Here is a 19,366-nt window from a genome sequence, read left to right on the forward strand (position 1 = left end):
TAGGTGGCTCCAATGAGCGCGGAGCGGGCAACCCATGCCTCCAGCCTCCCCACTGAGTCCCTCTGACCCCTCGAGGGGAACTCACTTTGATGAAGTAAATTTAACAGAAAGTTACTCCATATTTTGGTAGCATAGAGCTCCTTGCAACTTTCCAAGGACTACCCAACTTTTTCAAGGTCTGAGGAACACCAACTCTGTTTTACTGGCTGTGGCGCTTGGATCTGCAATTCACAGGATGACACTGCTGGTACAGCTTTCAGATTGCGTCTAGTTTGCATTAAGAACTCTCCAAGACAACTGTAGAAGATGCAACATAATTCGTGAATTTCCACGGTAGCAAGTGTCATAGTTTACTTATGAAAAAAGACTATACGGATACCTGGATTTTATGGGTTAACTCCTCATCTTATTTATCTCGAGGACAGGTATTACTTAAAAATAAGCATGGAAAACGTCCAGCATCAATTATCTCCTATATAGGCCGGGAGGGGGGGAATAATCTGTCTCAGAGCTGAACCTGTGTTTTCCTCCCCCCGCGCCCAGCAGCTCCAGGCGGGAGGAGGCGCCGGGGCCGGCCCGGCCGTGGGGCAGCCCCCGCGGGCCCAGAGACACCGGGCCGGTGCACGCGCCGCCACCAGCGCGCCCGCCGTTGCCGCCGTAGGGACGGCGGCGACAACGACGACGACAACAACAACCGGGTCCGCGGCGGCGAAAGGGGCCGGGCTTGCAGGGAGGCGGGCCCCGCCGCCGCCGCCTCCCCCCGCCCGCTGAAGAGCGCCTGCGAGGGCGGGCGGCGCGGCACAGCACGGCTGGGCTCGGCTGGGCTCGGCTCGGCACAGCTCATCCCATCCCATCTCACCTCGGCTCGGCTTAGTTCGGCTCGGCGGCAGCAGCGGCTCGGCCGGCAGCGCCCACGCACCCGCCGCCGGGCACCCGCCTCCCCCCGCCCCCCTTCCTCCAGGACTCTCCGCTGGGATCAACCCGCTGCTGGTGCCGCCGCCGCCGCTGTTGTTGTTGGCCGGCTCTGCCCCATCGAGGATATTGTGGCTCCCGGAGAGGCAGCGGCGCCGCTTTTTTTGTTTTGGATTCTGTGTGTGGTGCCGGTGCCGCCGCCGCCGGGGAGGGACGCAGAGGAGCGGGCGAGCGCCGGGCTCGGGGGCCAGGTGAGGCGGGGGCGGTGGCGGGGGGGGGGCGGCTCGCCGGCACCCACCCTCCATCCCTCCCTTCTTCCAGCTCCGCGCTACCCGCTCCGCCGCCGGGGGCTCTCGGCGGCTGCCCGGGGGAGCCGGGCATGGCCCCCAGACCCCGCGGGCGGAGGCGCGGCCGGACCCCCCGAGCCGCCTCCCCCGGGGGCGGTGGCGGGGGCCGGGGAGCGGGCAGGCCCCGCAGGGCGGAGGGGGCGGCCGTGGCCGGTGCCCCCCCCCCAGCCCCGGGAGTGGAGCCGGCGGGGCCAAGCCCGGAGGCGGGAGGGACGCGTTCAAAGCGGCGGGGGACGGGGGCGCGTTGTGGAGGCGGCTGCGCGCCCGGGAGGAAAGGGTTAATGGGCAGCGCGCACTCTGGCTTTGGTTAGTACTTTAAAGGGAGTTAAAAAATGTTGGGCTGTGTGATCTCCCCATAGAACTTTTATGTGGGCGAGTGTGTCATATGTGTGAAAAGTCATAGCAGCTCTCGGCTATCTCCCTCATCGGCGCTTGGGGAGCCCAGCAGTTGCGCGGGGGATCGGCGCTCTCCTAAGGCAGGCGGTTGCCTCTTAACCTATTGGTACGAATGATTTTTATTTCATTTAGTCAGGAGCCTGAATTTGCCATTTAAAACCAAAATAAAATTAAAACAAAAAGCGTTGGAGGTATGTTGCAGGCACTAGCGTGGTTTAGTTCTTGTGGATGATTCCCAGCTGAATCCAGCTGTGGGCAAACACCTGGCTGTTGCTGAAAAGAAGTTGATCAGAATTCAGGAGTATTAGTTAATAAGTGCCTGATCCTGTTGACCCTGTTCTGGTTCACCCACTCAGCTATGCGGGGGTGTTGAAGAAGGTGTCCTGCCAGTTAAACCAATTATAGCTGGCAAGTAGCAGTCATCAGCATTAGTGGAGGAGTTGGAAGTGAGGCCCAGTCACACTGTTCAGTGCAGTAGTGTCTCTTCTGAACTTAAACAGCAGCTTTCGAAGTCCAGCAGAAAGCCAGCTTTAACCCTTTGTGTCATGAAAAGCCATATTGCCTTTTCAGCTCCGCTTGTCTGGCGATACCTCTGTAAGGGTTTCAGATCTGGAAACTTGTACTGCAGATGGGGAGGAAGCTGATGTATCATGAGCAAAGGCTCTATCAAGAAATTCGTAACATCATGAGAGATTTGGGTGGAGGAAGAAAACTGGAGTGTTACAAAACATGCTAAAGATCTTCATGTGTTACTAGACTGGTGCACAGGAAAGGCCACAGAACAAATGAGCTGCCTAGCATAGAGAAACAGTGACTTGGGTTAATAAGCAATGCCCTGTAATGAAGACTCTGTATAAACCTTTTGTCTTAGGGCCCTAAACATTTCTAAAGAAACAAACAAACAAAAAAAACCCCCACAAAACAGGAAGGAGAGAATCCCAGACCTTTTTTAGTCAGTGGGAAAGTTCCTAACAGGATTTGTGTAGAGGCCAGGATTACACCTGAAACAGTGTCAGAAATCTTTATTTGTAGTCCTAACTGGGAATCGGATCTAAATTAACTAAAAATGTGTGTAATGTTTTCACAAATACTTTCTGATTGGTAAGGCTTACAGCTAGTTATCCCTAGACATCGGGGCAGATTTCAAAGGCAAAACAAAGGGTGTTAGAAATTGCCATATACTTTTCTAAAAGCCCAGCTGAATGCAAGGGTAAACAGTTGTTTAAACTGTGGCAAATTTAATGAAAAGATTAGGATGCTTGCTGAGTGAGACTCATGCTGTGTAAAATTCTTTGCTGCTCAATGAGATGTGTAATTTAGATCAAATATTTGTACATGCTATTTGAGGTAAAAACCATCATTCAGTAGATTGCACTTCTGGGTAACATTAATGATGTGTAAGTCGAATATTCCTTTCATAGTCAGTTGATCTATTTTATTTCAGTGATAAGCCCCATACATCTGATAACAGTGACATTGAAATGGGCCTTTCAGGTTAAGGACTCTTGATTTATTTTTTTTTTTTAAGTGATCAACTATATAAGAGGATGAAAGGGTTCCTTGTCTTTGTCTGTTGGACGTTTTTATTTTCCTCTTTGCTTATATGGATAGCATTTGAATGTGGTGTCGTCATATCAGTCTGGGCTTATTTTGTTAAGCTCCTAATTTGCTACCTTTTTCTGAGTTTAAGATTGTATTTTGATTTCTCCTTGTGTTAACAAGGCTAACGAGGGAACTTGCTTGTAATAGGTGATCACAGTTTTATGAAAATATTAATAGTGTCCTGTGCGACTGTTTAATATAACTGCACATTTTCAAACAGTTTCTGTGGAGCAAGAGAACTTAGCCCAGTGCTATGAAAAAGAAGGAAAATTGTTGACAGACAGTTTACCAGAGCATAGTCTGATAAGGTATCATCCACCGACACCTGAATTACAGCATCATGATAAACCTGAACAATGGCTATAAAACTGGCTTTATTCCTTATGTTTGATCCCTCCCATAGGTCAGAAAAAGGATATGAATCTTATCACTCTTTTCCCTAAGTGATATATAGAAGAACAAGTTATACAGGCCTTGCACAACCCTGTTCCTGGTAATACAGGCAACATGATACAGCTTTGACTTCAATAGCATAAACATATTGATGGTGGTTCCATCATCAATTCTAAAAAGGGTATTTTACTGGATAAACCCTTTTCAATTAAAATTTAGGCCCTCTAAAACTTTATAAATATGCTAATCCCATGTTTACAAAATGTGCAAGATAGCATGGTTTGGAGATGCTTTGCCTAGTAGAGGAAGCAGGTTGCTAATACTGGGTATTGGCTTCAATGATTATTCATGAAAGGGTGAAAGGGATGAATGTTAGTACAAGGTGTATCACGTTGAACATCTGTCACTTCTCTTCCTTCCTTTTGAAAACCAAAGTCGAAAGAGAATCATGGCATGTAAACAAAAATAATGCAAAACTGAATGTTTAGCATAATGGATGAAAGTTGGAAGATATCTCAAAGCAATAGATACTTGGTTGACAAAGGACTTCTGTAGTCTTTTCAGACTGACCGAATAAGATACTAGAGAATAAGATACTAAAAGCCCTCACATTGGATATCAGAAGCTAACCATCCTCTTGTTCACTCATTTAATAAAATTTTAGCCCCAGTGATGCCTGTGAAAGGTCTTCTAGTTAAAAAGCTGCTTAAGCAAGATGGGAGTTGTGCCCTGTGTGGTCAGGATGCGAACGATGAGAAGGAAAGCTTTCACTGTATCTCATTCTGAGAGCTGTTTTGTAGTCTGTACTGAAGCAGTGAGGTACATCTGTTAACACGCTTGCTTTGTCGGTAGCAACTTTTTTCATGTGACACCTCTCATTTTTTCAGATGAGTGATTTTGGGATCAGGAACATGGATCAAGTAGCTCCTGTGTCTAACATGTACAGAGGAATGCTCAAGGTGAGTACTTTTGAGCTGTCACCTTCTAAACCCAACTGGGGCATCTCTCAGCTAACGTCATTTATTGTGTTCTTATTAATCCTAGCACAGGAATTGTGTAACCATGCCAAGGTGAACACAGATATTCAGGTTTTAACTGCTTGCTTGTAACCTCTAATCTTCTTCTAGAGTATTCCCACTGAGTTCAGTAAAGATGTGAAAAGCAGAACTGAAATAGGAACATGTAAAACTTGCACCCCAACCTTCTTCCCCAAGGAGGTTCCTTCCCTCCATCCCCCTAAATCCTAAGAGTTTGAAAATAAGAGGTAGACAAGAACTGATCTCAAATTTGTTGGGAGTTGGTGGAACCTTTGCCTAAATAAAGGTTACAGGATTGGCAGTAGGGGTGGTCTTTATTTTTTTTTTAACTTGATGAGACTGGCAGAGGGCTGTTCTGTTATGACTGTTTAAGTCTGATTCATTCAAGAAGACTGTATGAAAAAAAAGTAGGTTATTCACTTACTACATACAACTATGTGAAATGGAAGTCTAGTGCATTGTAAGGAAATCAAAGGTAGTTGTTAAACATACTTCATCTTTAGATAGACTGCGTCTGTTATTTTGTTTTGAAAGGAACTTACAAACCGAGGACAAATGAGAAGCAGACTAAAGACTCAGTCTTTAAGGGCTTCCCTCATCTACATTCATACAAGTTGCTTTTTATCCAAGTATCAATTTTTTACACAGCATTGCTTAATGTAAACCAAATGAAGTTAGGAAGACACTTTCTGCTCTCATTAGCATTGAGGAAGGTCCATGTTTTGAAGAATCACTTAGTGAGACTCTGGTATGCTAACTTCTTTGATGTTTTATGTCCCCTCTTAGCTTTCTCTCCTGCCCACAGCAACAACAAATCCACAAGAGATGCCCCAACTTAACAGCTGTGCGCTCTGTAACACAGTGGTTGTTCTAAGCAGTTATTTAGTTGTCATACAATTAAGTCAAAAGTAGAGACCTGTATTCTACTATTTTGTAGCTGTTCACATTTCTTTTTATTTTGTTCTGTAATAATTACTCTTACATATGTTGAAAAGACAAATGGTTACATATCTGATAGGGCAAGCAGAATTTATTCTACATGGGGGTTTTCCCCTTTTACTTTTATTAAATCCAGAACCTGCTTAAACATTAATTTTCTCCTTTTTGAAATATGAAACAAGCACAGTATGGATTTTACTCATTCACATGCCACAGCATTTTTTCCAGTGACTCAGGATAGGGGTCAGCTATTTACACAAAACACAGGAGTTTCCACATTGCGTTGAAAGAACTTGCGCTTTCTTTTAGGTACTAACGATGAGTCAGTGCTTTTATCTAATAATGTATAAAGAATCTTTTACTAGCAGATTTGGCAATTGTTATTAACTTGTTTCGTTGGATGTGAGCCTTTTCACGGGTTGGCTTTGACTCTAGTTTTGGAGGGTACCTGAACCAACCATACACAATTTGTCTCTGCTGACCAGTGCTCAGTGGAGATTTCTGAACCCAGTTAACTGAGGCATGATACTGTTTACTTTACCAGCTTTTTCTTCTGTGGAATGTATGTTTGCATAATGTATGTACTAGGATGCATTGCGGCTTGTTACAAAATACAACTAAAAAATTATGGTTCCTTGTTACTTACTAGGGTTAATGTAATTTGGGGAGGGGGGTGACATGTGGCACATAAAAGACACCTGGTGCAAAAAAGCTCCAAGCCACTTGACATAAAAAGTCATAAAAAATGGTGACATAAAAAGGGAAGTTAGGTGATGTGAGGAAATACTAATACTCATTTGCTATTCCAGAAACATAGTTAAGGTTGCTTTTGCATCACACATGAGTACTGCCCTGAAAAATCTCTGCCTTGTCCTCAGCTAAATCCTCTACCTTGGCATAAGCTGGCAGACCAGTGGATGCTTAAAACAAATAAGCATTTGCAAGTTGCCTTTGTCTGCAGCTCCCTGGACTGCAGTAGCTGCCATGAGTAAGCTGTAGCTTTCCAGAACAATGCTTTATCCTCAGGTCCTTTTAAAAGTCTCAGTGGCAACTTTTATCCATCCATGCTGCTGGATATTACAGATAGAGTTTCCTTGTGACTAATAGGCAAGTTGCATAAGTTGTTTTTAAAGTTATTTCCTCTTCTGTTAACATTCCCTCTGCCCCCTGAAAACTAATGTGGCTGGGGGGATCTAGTAAAAGTACTAGTATTTCTAGCACACAGAATTGACACAAGTCAAGTTTGAAAGAAGTTAGGTTTTCAAAATATAACTATATTTATTGAATGTTGCCAATATAACAGTAGAATCCACTTTTATCTGGAACATTTTTCAGTCCTGCTTATCCCTTTCTGTATAATGCAGTGTCTCACTGAGCATCTGAGCACTTGAAAGACTGCAAAATGTGGTAGCTGGCAAATCCAGTAACTCAGAAGTCTAAAAGTCACAGCAAAGGAGTAACGTCTTTCAAGTCCTGTAAAACTGGCTGTATAGCTTCAAGTGATGTGGTTCAGATTAAATTTGTACTTAAAAAAAAAAAAGCTGCATAAATCCACTGTAGGTCTTGCACTGGAAATTGTTTTTCTATAACTTACTGATCCTGCCTCTGCCATCAAACACTCATTAAGTGGATAGTCAATTTAAAGGGTTAAGGAAATAAGGATTTCTTTAAAATATAACTGGAAATGTGTGTGTGTATATATATATATATACACACGTGCATTCTCTATTGTTAAAAGCCTCAATTACAGGAAAACTAAGAATATCCTTACTTGGTTTTACTGTACCCTGAAGAACATGCCACCCACCTAGCACTGTGGTCTGACTGCTAGTTGTTTTGTATTCATGTACAAGAAGCTATGCTATCATTGTGCTTATATTTCAAAGGCACAAGTTAGCTGATTCAAGGTAGTGGTTGTGCATGATCTCCAAATCTAGGAAACCTAACCCAGCCACATCCTAGCAATGAAGTTGACAGTGCTCTAGCAAAATGCTCACATTGTTTTTTATTTATTCTGTTGCTTTGCAGCGTCAACCAGCGTTTGACACCTTTGATAGCTCAAACTCTCTCTTTGCTGGATATTTTTTCTCGCTAAATGAAGATCAAACGCTTCAAGAAGTGCCAACAGGATTTGATTCTACTTCTTATGGTAACTCTTCACTTTGTTCTTTAGTCCATTCAGCAGATCAGAAAGGAATTTGTGGGATCTAACATTTCCTGGCTACACTCTTACAAGTGCAATGTAGATTTCCCTAAAAATAAGTGTTTTAGTACACAGACTTCTGTTTACATGCTTGATTTTTATCCATGTGAGGTGCTCAGTGGATGATCGGTGTTCTCTGTGCTGAAAAGAATGGGATTCAGTAGCCTAATAAGCTGACTGTCCATGGAAGAATCCTTAGTAGGTATTAAAGCAGAGCTAAGAGAGTTTAAAAAGTAAAAAAAAAAAAAAAAAAAAAAAAAACTTATGTGTATTTAAACTTGTAACATCTCAACCATAATTAAAATGCAAGTATTCTGCAAGCTCCTTTCTTGACCCTCTGGTGTTAAATCCCAGTAGGTTTTACTCCATACCTTTAAAAAACAGAGGTGGGGATGTTTACAGATCTTTTCTCTTCTTTTTGTTTTTTGGGTTGGGTTTTTTTTTTGTGTAGGACAGTACCTACCAAGAGTTCTCTACAAATTCTTGCCTAAAATCCCTGACAAAACAGGGAGTTTTGTCCAAAATATAGGTATTTTACCTGATGCTGCCTTTTCTCCCCTTAGGGAAGGGGCGAGGGGGCGGGGGGGTGTGTGGAACCAACCCTCCAACCTCTGAAAACCACCAGTCCTTTGTTCTAATGTGATTCTAATCAGTTATCTGCTCTGGTCAGCAAAGCAAGTCCTAGCAGATATTGAGGATCGGTTGGTAAAAACAGCAGTTAAGCACAGGATGGTAATGAGCTCCACTTGCTGGGTCAAGTGGAGCCTGTAGATAGTCTAGGAGAACAAGAAGAGTTGTACAGCTTCATGAACTGACTTGGAGTCTGCCAAGTTCACCACCTTTATATACCCTGCTGCGTTATATGCGTCTAACACAGCAGAGCTCCTTCAAATGCAACCTGTGTGCGAGTTCAGAGGCGCTCAGATGTTCAGGGATACAGTAGCGAGTTGGTTGTCTTCAAATTACCTCTAGCTTAATGACACCAATCAATCACAAACAAAATATCAGTAAAAGGTTTCCTAATCTGAAACATCCAGGCAGTGTGGTTGCTTTTCTCCAACTTTAAGACGTTCTTCTTTCAGAATAAAATAAGCTGAAATTTTCTGGTGAAAATTGCCCAATAAGAAAGGCCAAGTGGAAGCCAAATTTGTCCTTAAAATTGAATCTACTTGCAAATTTAAAAATCAGTTAAGCAGATTAGTTGTTTATACTGGCATAGGATGGTGCTGACTTTGGATTTTGTTGTGTTATTTAGGCACTGGATACCAGTTTGCTACCAATCACACCTGGTTGTTTCAGATGGTAGAATAATCTATCACACTGTGTAGTTGGGTGATTGAGATGCATGGGAAGATCTGAAATAAAGTCCATCAGAAAGCATTGTTAAATAGTGCAAGCTGGTTCTTCATAACCCTACTATCAGTTACTTAGCTCTCACTAAATGAAGACTGTCTGGAGTTATAAGGAAGTCTGAGGTCAAACCATAGGTGACAAAATAGGACTGAGTCTCACATTTCCTTTTTTTTTTTTAAAAAAAAAGTAATAGTAAAATTTCCCTGCAACAAAGACACTTATGTAACTACTAAGAGTGAATGAGGATCTATATCACAAAAAGCTGCAAAGCTTTAATTTAGTGTGATGCCGTTTTATCAAATCAGTAGCACAGAGATTTTAGTGTTGATATATCAGAAAACGGATCTACACTATTTGTTTCTGTTTTGAAAATGCCTAGTTTCTAGCATCCTTTTCTTCAAATAGTGCAGCAAAAACCTGTCACTTCTTTCACTAGCCTAAAAGTTAATGTATCTTCTGTTTCCCCTCCACCACTTTTCTTTCTTGTAGAGTCCAACAACTGTGAATTGCCTCTGTTAACCCCGTGCAGTAAGGCTGTGATGAGTCAGGCCTTGAAAGATACTTTCAGTGGTTTCACAAAGGAACAGTGTCGGCTGGGTATCCCAAATAGTAAGTGTTTTCTATTTATAAGCTCCTTTTTTTAATGCTAAGGAGGAGGCTGAATAGCGGCTCTTTCAAAAGAGAAAGAATGATGTCAGTAGGAAATACAAGAATGGATCCTATGTGAATCTGGCACAGCTTGACTTGGAAAGACCAGACTTGCTGGTATTAGAAATGGGTGCATGGAGAGCTCGTGCTTTGGCAGCATAAGAGAGAATCAAGTAAGCTGAGGACATCTCTGATTACAAGTGAATGCGGAGGAAAATAGAGGACTGGTTTGTGGGGGGTTTTTTAAATTCAAGAATACATTCATTCTGAATTGATTCAGAACTAAGTAACTCGGGTAAACAAATTTTTTTCATTCATTACTTTCTAAAGATTATTTGACAAAGGTCAGGAGTTATCTCTAAATGCTTACTACTTTCTGTCTTGTAGATCCCTGGTTGTGGACTGAACAGCAAGTTTGCCAGTGGCTTTCATGGGCTACCAATGAATTTAGCTTGGCAAACGTGAACTTCCATCAGTTTCTTATGAGTGGCCAAGACTTGTGCAACCTGGGCAAGGAGCGTTTCCTGGAACTGGCACCTGACTATGTGGGTGATATTCTGTGGGAACACCTGGAACAGATGATAAAAGGTAGTTACAGAGCCAGAAAGAGCTTTTAAGGCTCTTCTAATAGGAACAGAAATGGGACTCTTTCAACATTTGTTTCACTATGGACTCTTACTACATGTGAAAACTCAAAATAAACTTTAAAACTTGGTTAATAAAAGCATTATCAGAACTATTAATACATTCTTAGTACGCAAAGCACAGATGCAGATATCTGCAGAAATCATTCCCTGTTCAGGCTGAGTACCTATTGTGGTCAGATTTTATTTGGAATAATCATTGAAATAAATGAGATTAGGATAAGGCTACTGTAATACCCTGTTTAAAAAAAAAAATAACCAAGAGTTTGACAAAACTTGTTCACTTCTTATTACAAGTTTTTGTTCCTTCAGTGTAGTGTTTTGAGGTAATTCAGTGAATGAATGTAAGGAAGTCAAAGACACCTAGAGGTGTCTTGGGCAAACAGTGATGGTATTGCTGAAACCCTACATGCTGTGCCCTGTGAGTTTCATTGGGTTTGGAGTGTCACATTCACCTTAAAACACACTGCAATTATTGTTTCTAAGTTTTATGTTAAAATTCAATTGGTATGATGGTTTTCAAGCCTATTGGAGGTTGGTTAGGGTTTTTGGTGGGTTTGTTTTTTTTTTTTTCAAGAGAGAGAATGCAATGCAGTGCATTAGTAGAAATTTATGTGAATGGTGATGTGAATGATGACCCCAAGTCAAGAGAGTCAGATGCTTTTTGTAGCATACAGGTCAGATTTTTAAAACTATAAAACCAACTTTTTTTTTTCTCCTCTCCCCAGACAGCCAAGAGAAAACGCAGGATCAGTACGTGGAGAACTCTCATCTCACCTCAGTTCCTCACTGGGTCAATAACAATTCCTTAAGTAAGTATTTTAAGAAATTTGAAGTTTTACATCTGTTTATTCTAAGCATGTCACAGATCCCAGTTTAAAAAATAAAAACACCAGAATAGTTACTGTGCTTAAGGAGAACACTTGACTTCAATTGCTGCAGCCTTCTTTCCTAATATTGTTTAATTGTCATCTAATTCATATTGGAAATCTTTTGAAGAGTAAAGGCTTTGAGAAAATCAAATTTCCTCTTGGTATGCCAAAGCGTACATCTGTGGAGCAGAATGACCACTCCCACCTCTAGCAAATGGAGTCAAAAGCTAGCATCACTGGGGAGCAGCAAGAGTTATGTTTAGGCCTTTTTGAAGAAGCGTAGAAGTGTAACAGCTTTTGAAAGCATGTGGGGCACAATTCTAGCTCCCTCAGATTGTTTGATTGGTATTGTATTTCATTCTACCACAGTCAATCTCCAGTTCAACCTTATTACACCACTTAATGATGAGGGCCTTACTCAAAACCACTTGAGCTTCTTCAGTTTTTTCTGTAGCCCTGTAGTTTCCTTGAAGAACAAACAATAGACACATTTGTGGTTGGCAAGTTGTAGAGGGAGGCTTACAGAATGTGATTTGGAGTCCATTAGATGGGGATCTTCTCACCAACTTCAGTAGCCTTTCCAGTAGGCTGCAGCATCTATCACTCTTGGATCTTTCGTGGGAAAATCACTTCTTGGTGGCACAACTGTAGTGAGGTGAGGGAGGTGTATTAGTCTGTTTAAGGGTCTGCAGGGAAAATCATCCAATTAATTATTTTATTTCTTTCATCAGCTGTTAATGTAGATCAGAACTCCTATGGTATGCAAATGCCTGGATACCCTAAAACCCTCAGTTATCCCAAACCCAGTCTCCTGACTGACGTCTGTCAGACTTCCACAGGACCGAATCTCCTCAATCCAGAACAGGAGTTTTCATTGTTCCCTAAAACCCAAGCAGATGCTGTTGGTGTGAACTACTGTGCAGTAAATCAAGATTTTCCAAGAAGCAATCTGAACTTGCTGATAGATAATTCTGGTGAGTCATTATCTGCATAATAACCATGGGTCCAAGGCCATAGTCTGTATGTCTTTTCCTCCTTTGCATAATTTATATATACAAGCTAGACTGAGGGGGAGAAAAAAACCCAACACTTCTTTGTTTTTTGTTCTATAAAGGTAAGCTTAGAGAACATGAATCTAGTGACAGTGGTGCAGAAAGTTACGAAGGCTCAGATTCGATGTTACAGTCCTGGAACAGCCAGTCGTCATTAGTGGATTTACAGCGTGTGCCATCCTATGAGAGTTTTGAAGATGACTGTAGCCAGTCCTTGTGTCTGAGCAAACCTACAATGTCTTTCAAAGACTATATTCAAGAACGAAGTGATCCTGTAGAGCAAGGGAAACCAGTTATACCGGCAGCAATTCTAGCTGGCTTTACTGGTAAGTAGTAAAGCAAAATGGTCACTGCTTTTCTTATGTAACATCAATATTCTCTGTAAACATGTACCATGGTGATAGTTTTATAGTTGTAAGGTATGCCTTACAACTTAGTCAGAGACCACTACTCATAAAGAGTTTTAGTTTTAAATGTTCCTAAAGAGAGTCTCATAGGACTATCTAAACCAAGAACAGGCAGCTACGTCAGAACATGTAACAATCAAATGTGCTTTTTGATCTGTTTGAAAAACAGGGAAACTTGGAGAAAATCTTTCACACTTGGGAGTTTCTGCAGTTATTGGCTTGCCTGTTAAGATCTTGTCCCTGCTGAAACCAATTTTTCCTCTAGAACATTTGCCAAGCCAAGGACTGCAAGACAAGCCCTGGAGCTTGAAGTGCAGCTGATGGGAGGTGGGAGTGAGGGCTAAGGGATCCATATGAAAGGGAAAGACCTAGGTTGTATCAAATCCTGTGTTTCCATGAAAAAGCTGACTTGTCTTAGTTTTAACATGTTTAGGAACAGATCTGTGTTATAGAGAAAACCTTGGGATTCTTTCTGATATTAAAAAAAAAAAAGTAACTCAGAGTATACAAGATCTATCTTGTGATATGAGTATGGTCACATACACTGGATGTGGTAGGAGCTTGCAGAAGTATTAATTGTAGTTTCTCCTCTCAACAGGCAGTGGACCTATACAGCTATGGCAGTTCCTTCTGGAGTTACTGACTGACAAGTCCTGTCAGTCATTCATTAGTTGGACAGGAGATGGATGGGAATTTAAACTTGCTGACCCAGATGAGGTATGTGGCTAATTTTGATGAACAAAAAGATTTAGGGTCTGATCTGCCTTCTGTGGGCCTAGTCTTGAGTATAAAGCATTTATATGATCAGATACTTGCTGAAATCTCATCTGCAAATGCTTCATTGTACAGTCAGGATTGCTGTGGGATGTTTCCCCCCTCTCCTCTTACACAGGGATATCAGCAATTGCTTGTAGTTAGGAGAAACATGTTGTATAGCTTGAAACTTAAAGGTAGTATACAAAGTTAGTTCTTTTGACAGTGTAATACTGTAGGTTATCTTAACGGATGTAGTTGAATCAACAATGTCTGGGATTGCACGAAGGTGTGGGGAAAATGCACGCCACGTATCGTTGTTTTAGATACACAGCTAGTTCTGCTTTTGAAAAATTTTGGGAACTTACAGCTTTAGTCATTAAATAAAATGCATTTTCATTTTCTGATACTGTTATCAGTAGGAAAGTTATTTTATTAAGAGACATGATATAAAGTCCACTGAAGCCTTTACAAAAAAAAAGAGGGGAGGGGGAAATCATTAACTCCAAGGAACTTCATATAATTCAGTTTCCATTTAAAGAATATCCCATACTGTGCAATAGCAAATCAATGTTTAAATACTGTCATCTTGAGAGAGGAGACTATATTTCCCACAAACTTGATCTCCTTAAACACATTTTGGCCCATCCACTATAAATAGGTATCCTTTTCACTGATATTTGCTATCAGCCACTTTCTCCTGAAGCTGCTGCCAATAATTGTCTCTAAGTACGTTCAGCTGAAGGGTCAGTCACCAACTCTTCTCTTATCTGAGTTTGGAACATCTAAAGCAAATTAAATGCTCTGAGAAAGGGTTTTAATAACTGTGTTTATCATCCACTGACTAGAAGAACATGGCTTGAATAAACACTTCGCATTTTGCTTTCTTTTTGGACTGACAGGTGGCACGGAGGTGGGGAAGGAGGAAAAACAAGCCAAAAATGAACTATGAGAAGCTCAGCCGAGGCCTACGCTACTATTATGACAAGAACATCATCCACAAGACTTCAGGGAAACGCTACGTGTATCGCTTTGTGTGCGACCTGCAGAACCTGCTGGGGTACACGGCGGAGGAGCTGCACGCGATGCTGGGGGTGCAGCCCGACACAGAGGACTGAGCCCAACAACGTGATGCTGCATGGGTGAAGATCACGTGTTGGGACTGTGTCTGGGAACCATCTGCAGTCAGTTCTTCTAGCTGTTCAGATGGGTGCAACTGTTGGGAAATAAGGACCTTAACCAATTTTGTAACCAGGGAGAGCTGGAAGGAAGTGGCCTTATTTCATCAGTGGCTTCGGGTGTTGCCATGTCAGGCACTTGAGCAGCATGGAAGTCAGCACAGACCCTAGCTCTGTCATGAAGACATTGAAATGCTCTTGGGTTAAGCATTTCGACTACCTGTACTGCCATGTAAAGCGTTTTGACTACTATGCTGCCACATAATAATGGGTTGGCTTTAAAACCAAAGGTTGGATGAGAAACCAGTGATGCAGCAGAACTATTGCTTGGATATTTTAAAATACCATCATCCTTGCTTACATCTTACAATCTGCAATTTATTTAAAAAAAAACCCCAACTAATTTATTTTAAATGAGCAGTAAGGAAAATCAATGCTAGTTTTGTTCTGAAGCATGTTTTATTATTACTACTCCAGAAATGTGCTGCATAGGTACATAAACACTCTATGTCTCAAACCAGATGTAGCAGCTGTTAACAAAAAAAAGACCCTTTTAAAGAAGGGAAGGAAAATCACACCATTTCAATATTCAGTTTGTATATATTCTGTGATTCTTTTTGAAACTCCTATTTAACAGATACTGTATAGTGTAAATTAAACTAATTGTATGTGTGTTTTGAAATAGGACGAATGTAAACTTATCAAACTTTTTTCATGTTTGTCTAGGATATACAACCTTCTGCAAATATTTAATTGGCCTGAGAGACAACATAAGTGCTCAGTATGCATGCATATGGTATGCCTATGATATGAAGTGGGGTGGGGGGTGGGGAGGGAGGGCTGGCTCAGTATTTTGCCAAGACTGAAGCTGGCAATTCTTTGTGCATTTTGGCATTTTTACAAGAAACTAATGTTATATTCTGGGACGTAAAGGGCCTGTTTGTTGTTTCTTCTGTAACTGAAAATGAAAATATTAATATGGATAAAATTACCTTTTTTCCTTTATAAATGGCATATGTTTTTCAACTTCTATGCATGTCCTTTTAAAAAAATTTATATACAAGCCTTATTTTTTCAGTTGACTTGTCTCTTCTTCCCGCAGTTTATCCTGTATGATTAAAATATGAATTCTATTTTTGGAAATAACTGTGACTCCTTTTCAAAGATCAGGAGGGATTTATGTAGCAGCTATTTTTACTGCAAAAAAGAAAATTCACTGGAAAAATGTACTTTGTAAGAAAGCTTTATTTTTTATCTGAGCTTGATGTACATTTAAATGTGTGTTGTACAGTGTGAGAGGTTTAAAAATGAGTCTTTATTAAAACCTCTTGACCAAGAAAATATCACATGTGCCTTTTAATTTGGAAAGTTTCAGAGGAGATAATTTTTTTTTGTTTATTTGTTGGTTCAACCCTTGTCCATTCTACTACCACCACCCTAAACTTTTGCAGGATTAAAAAACAAACAAAAAAAACCCACCCCAAAACTAACCCAATCCAACCACATTTATGGGTGTGGGGAGCTTGTTGGAGAAAATTCTGCAAGAGTGGATAGGCTGATGGTCTTGAACCAAGCTAAATGTATGCAACGACTCTGTGTCAATTCAAGTTAATGCCTTTGTGCTGTGCCTCTGAGAGAAACCTAGCAGTTCTGCACCGTGGTGTGAATCAGTGTGTAAACTGATGGGTAAATATATGGAAGAACAGAGGCATGTTAAGACTACTTATGCTTATACAGTATAGAATCAGGAACAGTTTAAAGAAAGCCTACTGTCCTAACTATTTTTAGCTCATACTTTTTTCCCTCCCTCCACCTTACAGAAAAGCAGGAAATAGGGAAACATTTGCTCTTAAGCATGTATTTAAAAAGTAGAAAATGTAGCTATTCAAAAAAAAATGGTGCTTCCCCCTAGGCTTCTTGATCTTTCTACCAAACTGTGGCTGTGTGTTGCTTTCATTATAGCCACGCTGATTTTACAGCATGTTAAAAATGTGGAGAAAAAAGGTGGGTGGCTTTTTTTTTTTTTGAGAATGCCTTTCTAAATGGATGGAGCTGAAAGGGTAGGTGTGTGTCTTGTAGAGTAGCCCTGGTCTTCCCTGAACAGCTACAGACACTGTCCTTCAGCCTTACTTTTCATTGTCCCTGTGAAGGAAAAGAAGCCTTCCACCTCCTTTCTCCCTTCATGTCAGCCACTGCTGCAGGCTGAGATGCATCTCAGTTGGTGCTGGCCTACAGACTGGTCTCACACTAAAGACAAAGAGGAGGTAAGGGTGTAGAGAGCTGTGATGCCCTGAGCTAAGCCAGAACTTGACACAAAGAGGAAAAAAACCCTCAAAGCAACAAGCTTTCCTGGGCTTTGGGTAACAGCCTTAAAAAGGTAGTGCTACATATTACCTGCCTTTAAGCTATGATCCTAATGAGGGGAGACACCTTATTCTGCAGGAAATCATGTATGATCTATCACAACAAATGTCTTTTTTTTTTTTCCCTGGGTGTCTTTCTCACGCCGTGGCTGCAGAGCCCTAACAGTCCTCTCAATCTGTACAAGTTTCATTTTCAGTCTCTTTTCCCTGAACACAGAACTTCCTTCATTTAGACTGAAAGCTTAGCTGCTTCTTGTGTGCGTGATCAATGTTAGCTCCTACCTAGAGACTAAAGGGAAGTTGTTTATTTTCCTCCCTCAGCAGAAAAATAAATTTCATCATAGCAGAAGTAACAAAGCATCCCAGTACACGCAACCCACACTAGTGTGTCTTCCAGAAGCAAAACCTAGTATCCTGCACTGGTCAGGGTCAATGCAGCGGTCCAACCTGTAACCCAATATGACCCAAAAGACAATTATTAAAGGATATTTTGTCGCAGCACACACAGAAAACACCGCTCTGTTTTCTCAGCCACCCAGCATCAAAGAGGCTGTTGAAAGTAATCTGGATAAATTCTTCACCTTCATGACTTGCCTCTCTGCCCTTCCAGCTGCCAGCTTTCCTCATGAGACAGCAGTCAAAATAAGTCTTGCAGTTGGCACCTACCCATGGTTGGCATGTCACCTCTAATAACAAAGTTCAGCTTCAAAGCCTTCTTCACTCTTCTGGTTTTTTTTAAGTATAAGAAAAAGGTAGAATCCCATCCTAAGTAAAACAATACCTCCAGTTTGGGAAATCTATGAGCCACAAACACTCGACATCCAGGAGGCTATTTTGGGAAATCTCTGTCTACTGCACCCCATTCTTATACTTGCTTTAGGTCTTAGCTGTTGGCCACAGTCAGGTGGAGGGTAGGACCATGAGAAATGGGGTAGATGATGGATCACTTATCCCAGTACTATATCCCCACCAGTGGGAGTAGGATCAAGTAAACCTGGCCACTCTGCTGGTCCATTCCTGCTGTGATCCCCCAGCAGCCCCCTGCAGGTTCAGCCTGTTGGAGGGGATATCCTGCCCATTTCTTTTACTACTGACTTAAGGACTTATTGCCTTACCTGACCTGTAAGGAAGCCCCCTGGCCTCTCTCTACTGACTTGTCCTCAAACATTGGAGACCAACACCTCACCCAGGGGCTGAGGTACACCAAGGTTTTGTTCAGCAGCAAAACAAAGTTGGCAGTCATTGCACGTTGAGCTGATGATTTCAGAGAGCTGTCGCTGATGACTCTGAGATCTATTTCCTGGTAATACCATTTCTGAGTTTAGCATCACGTACACCCTATTTGGGTTATTTTTCCTTGAGTGTATTACCTTACATTAATCTACGCTGATACTCATCTGTCACCTTTTTGTCCAGTCGTACCATGTTGCGAAGTCGTCCTGGAGTTCTTCACCAGCACTCTGGCATTTGACTACTCCAACTACTTAGTATCGTCTGCAAACTTGGAGGTTTCACTGTTTACTGATTAGCCTGGGATTTCTGGCCCTGGTCAGAGCCAAGGTGGCTGTTCTTACACTAAGGACCAAGCGGGCTGCTGCAGTATTCAACCCTTCTCCTGTTTTCAGTTTCCAGCTCTTCCACAGGTTTCTGGGCAGCTCCAGGTAAAACACTTCAAGACTGACCTTCTCTGACAGGGCTGCTGCTGTTCTATTATAAAACTCATTCATTCACCTTTGTGCATGTGACTAGCAGCACCGAAGTGGTGTTCTGCCAAATCTCTTAGGGCTTTCCCTCTCCACAAGTAAGTTGTGGGTCATTACTCTTGTGATGCAGGACCACACCTGGAAATGGACAAGATCAACAGCAGCTTGTACAATATGAAAACACAGCATCTTGTCCTCAAGAGGGTTCAGTAAAGTACTCTGAAACTACAGTACTCTATAAATGTCAACCAGACACTGGAACTTCTTGTATTCTTGCTAAAAAAGCCTCCTGGAAATGAAAGGAAGCAAGAACTAAAAAGCAATTTACATGTTTACAGCACTAGTGGAAAGCCTTATTGATCTCCTCTCCAAGGATGGTCCAAATTTTGACAGAGTAAAGAATTGCCCTATTTCAGCCATTGCAGTTTATCTTTCATCTCATGTTTCTCTTTTTTTCTGTGTGAAGTGGAGCACTAGTTGAACCGTGTGTGTTCACACAACCATGTGACTGCAACAGTACTTCATGTGCTAGACACATGAATACTCAAAATGCTAAAGAGGGAA

At 41.7% G+C, this 19,366-nt stretch overlaps 1 protein-coding gene across 2 annotated transcripts; it reads left to right on the forward strand.

Annotated features, from left to right (window-relative positions):
- Positions 1 to 809: 809 nt before the first annotated feature.
- ETS2 (ETS proto-oncogene 2, transcription factor) lies at positions 810 to 16,077 on the forward strand. Of its 2 annotated transcripts, none has more exons than XM_074858354.1 (10): positions 810 to 1,163; positions 4,538 to 4,609; positions 7,655 to 7,775; positions 9,672 to 9,791; positions 10,218 to 10,418; positions 11,203 to 11,286; positions 12,078 to 12,320; positions 12,461 to 12,724; positions 13,404 to 13,522; positions 14,461 to 16,077. In XM_074858354.1, exons 2-10 carry the CDS (start codon positions 4,538 to 4,540, stop codon positions 14,674 to 14,676), a joined length of 1,440 nt encoding a protein of 479 aa, XP_074714455.1. In that variant the 5' UTR covers positions 810 to 1,163; the 3' UTR covers positions 14,677 to 16,077. The 2 variants fall into 2 exon arrangements, with proteins under 2 accessions (XP_074714455.1, XP_074714456.1); XM_074858355.1 differs by lacking the exon at positions 810 to 1,163 and adding an exon at positions 1,548 to 1,565.
- The last annotated feature ends 3,289 nt before the right edge of the window (positions 16,078 to 19,366 follow it).

Source organism: Strix uralensis, chromosome 2, assembly GCF_047716275.1.
Source record: "Strix uralensis isolate ZFMK-TIS-50842 chromosome 2, bStrUra1, whole genome shotgun sequence".
In the NCBI taxonomy this organism is placed as follows: domain Eukaryota; kingdom Metazoa; phylum Chordata; class Aves; order Strigiformes; family Strigidae; genus Strix; species Strix uralensis.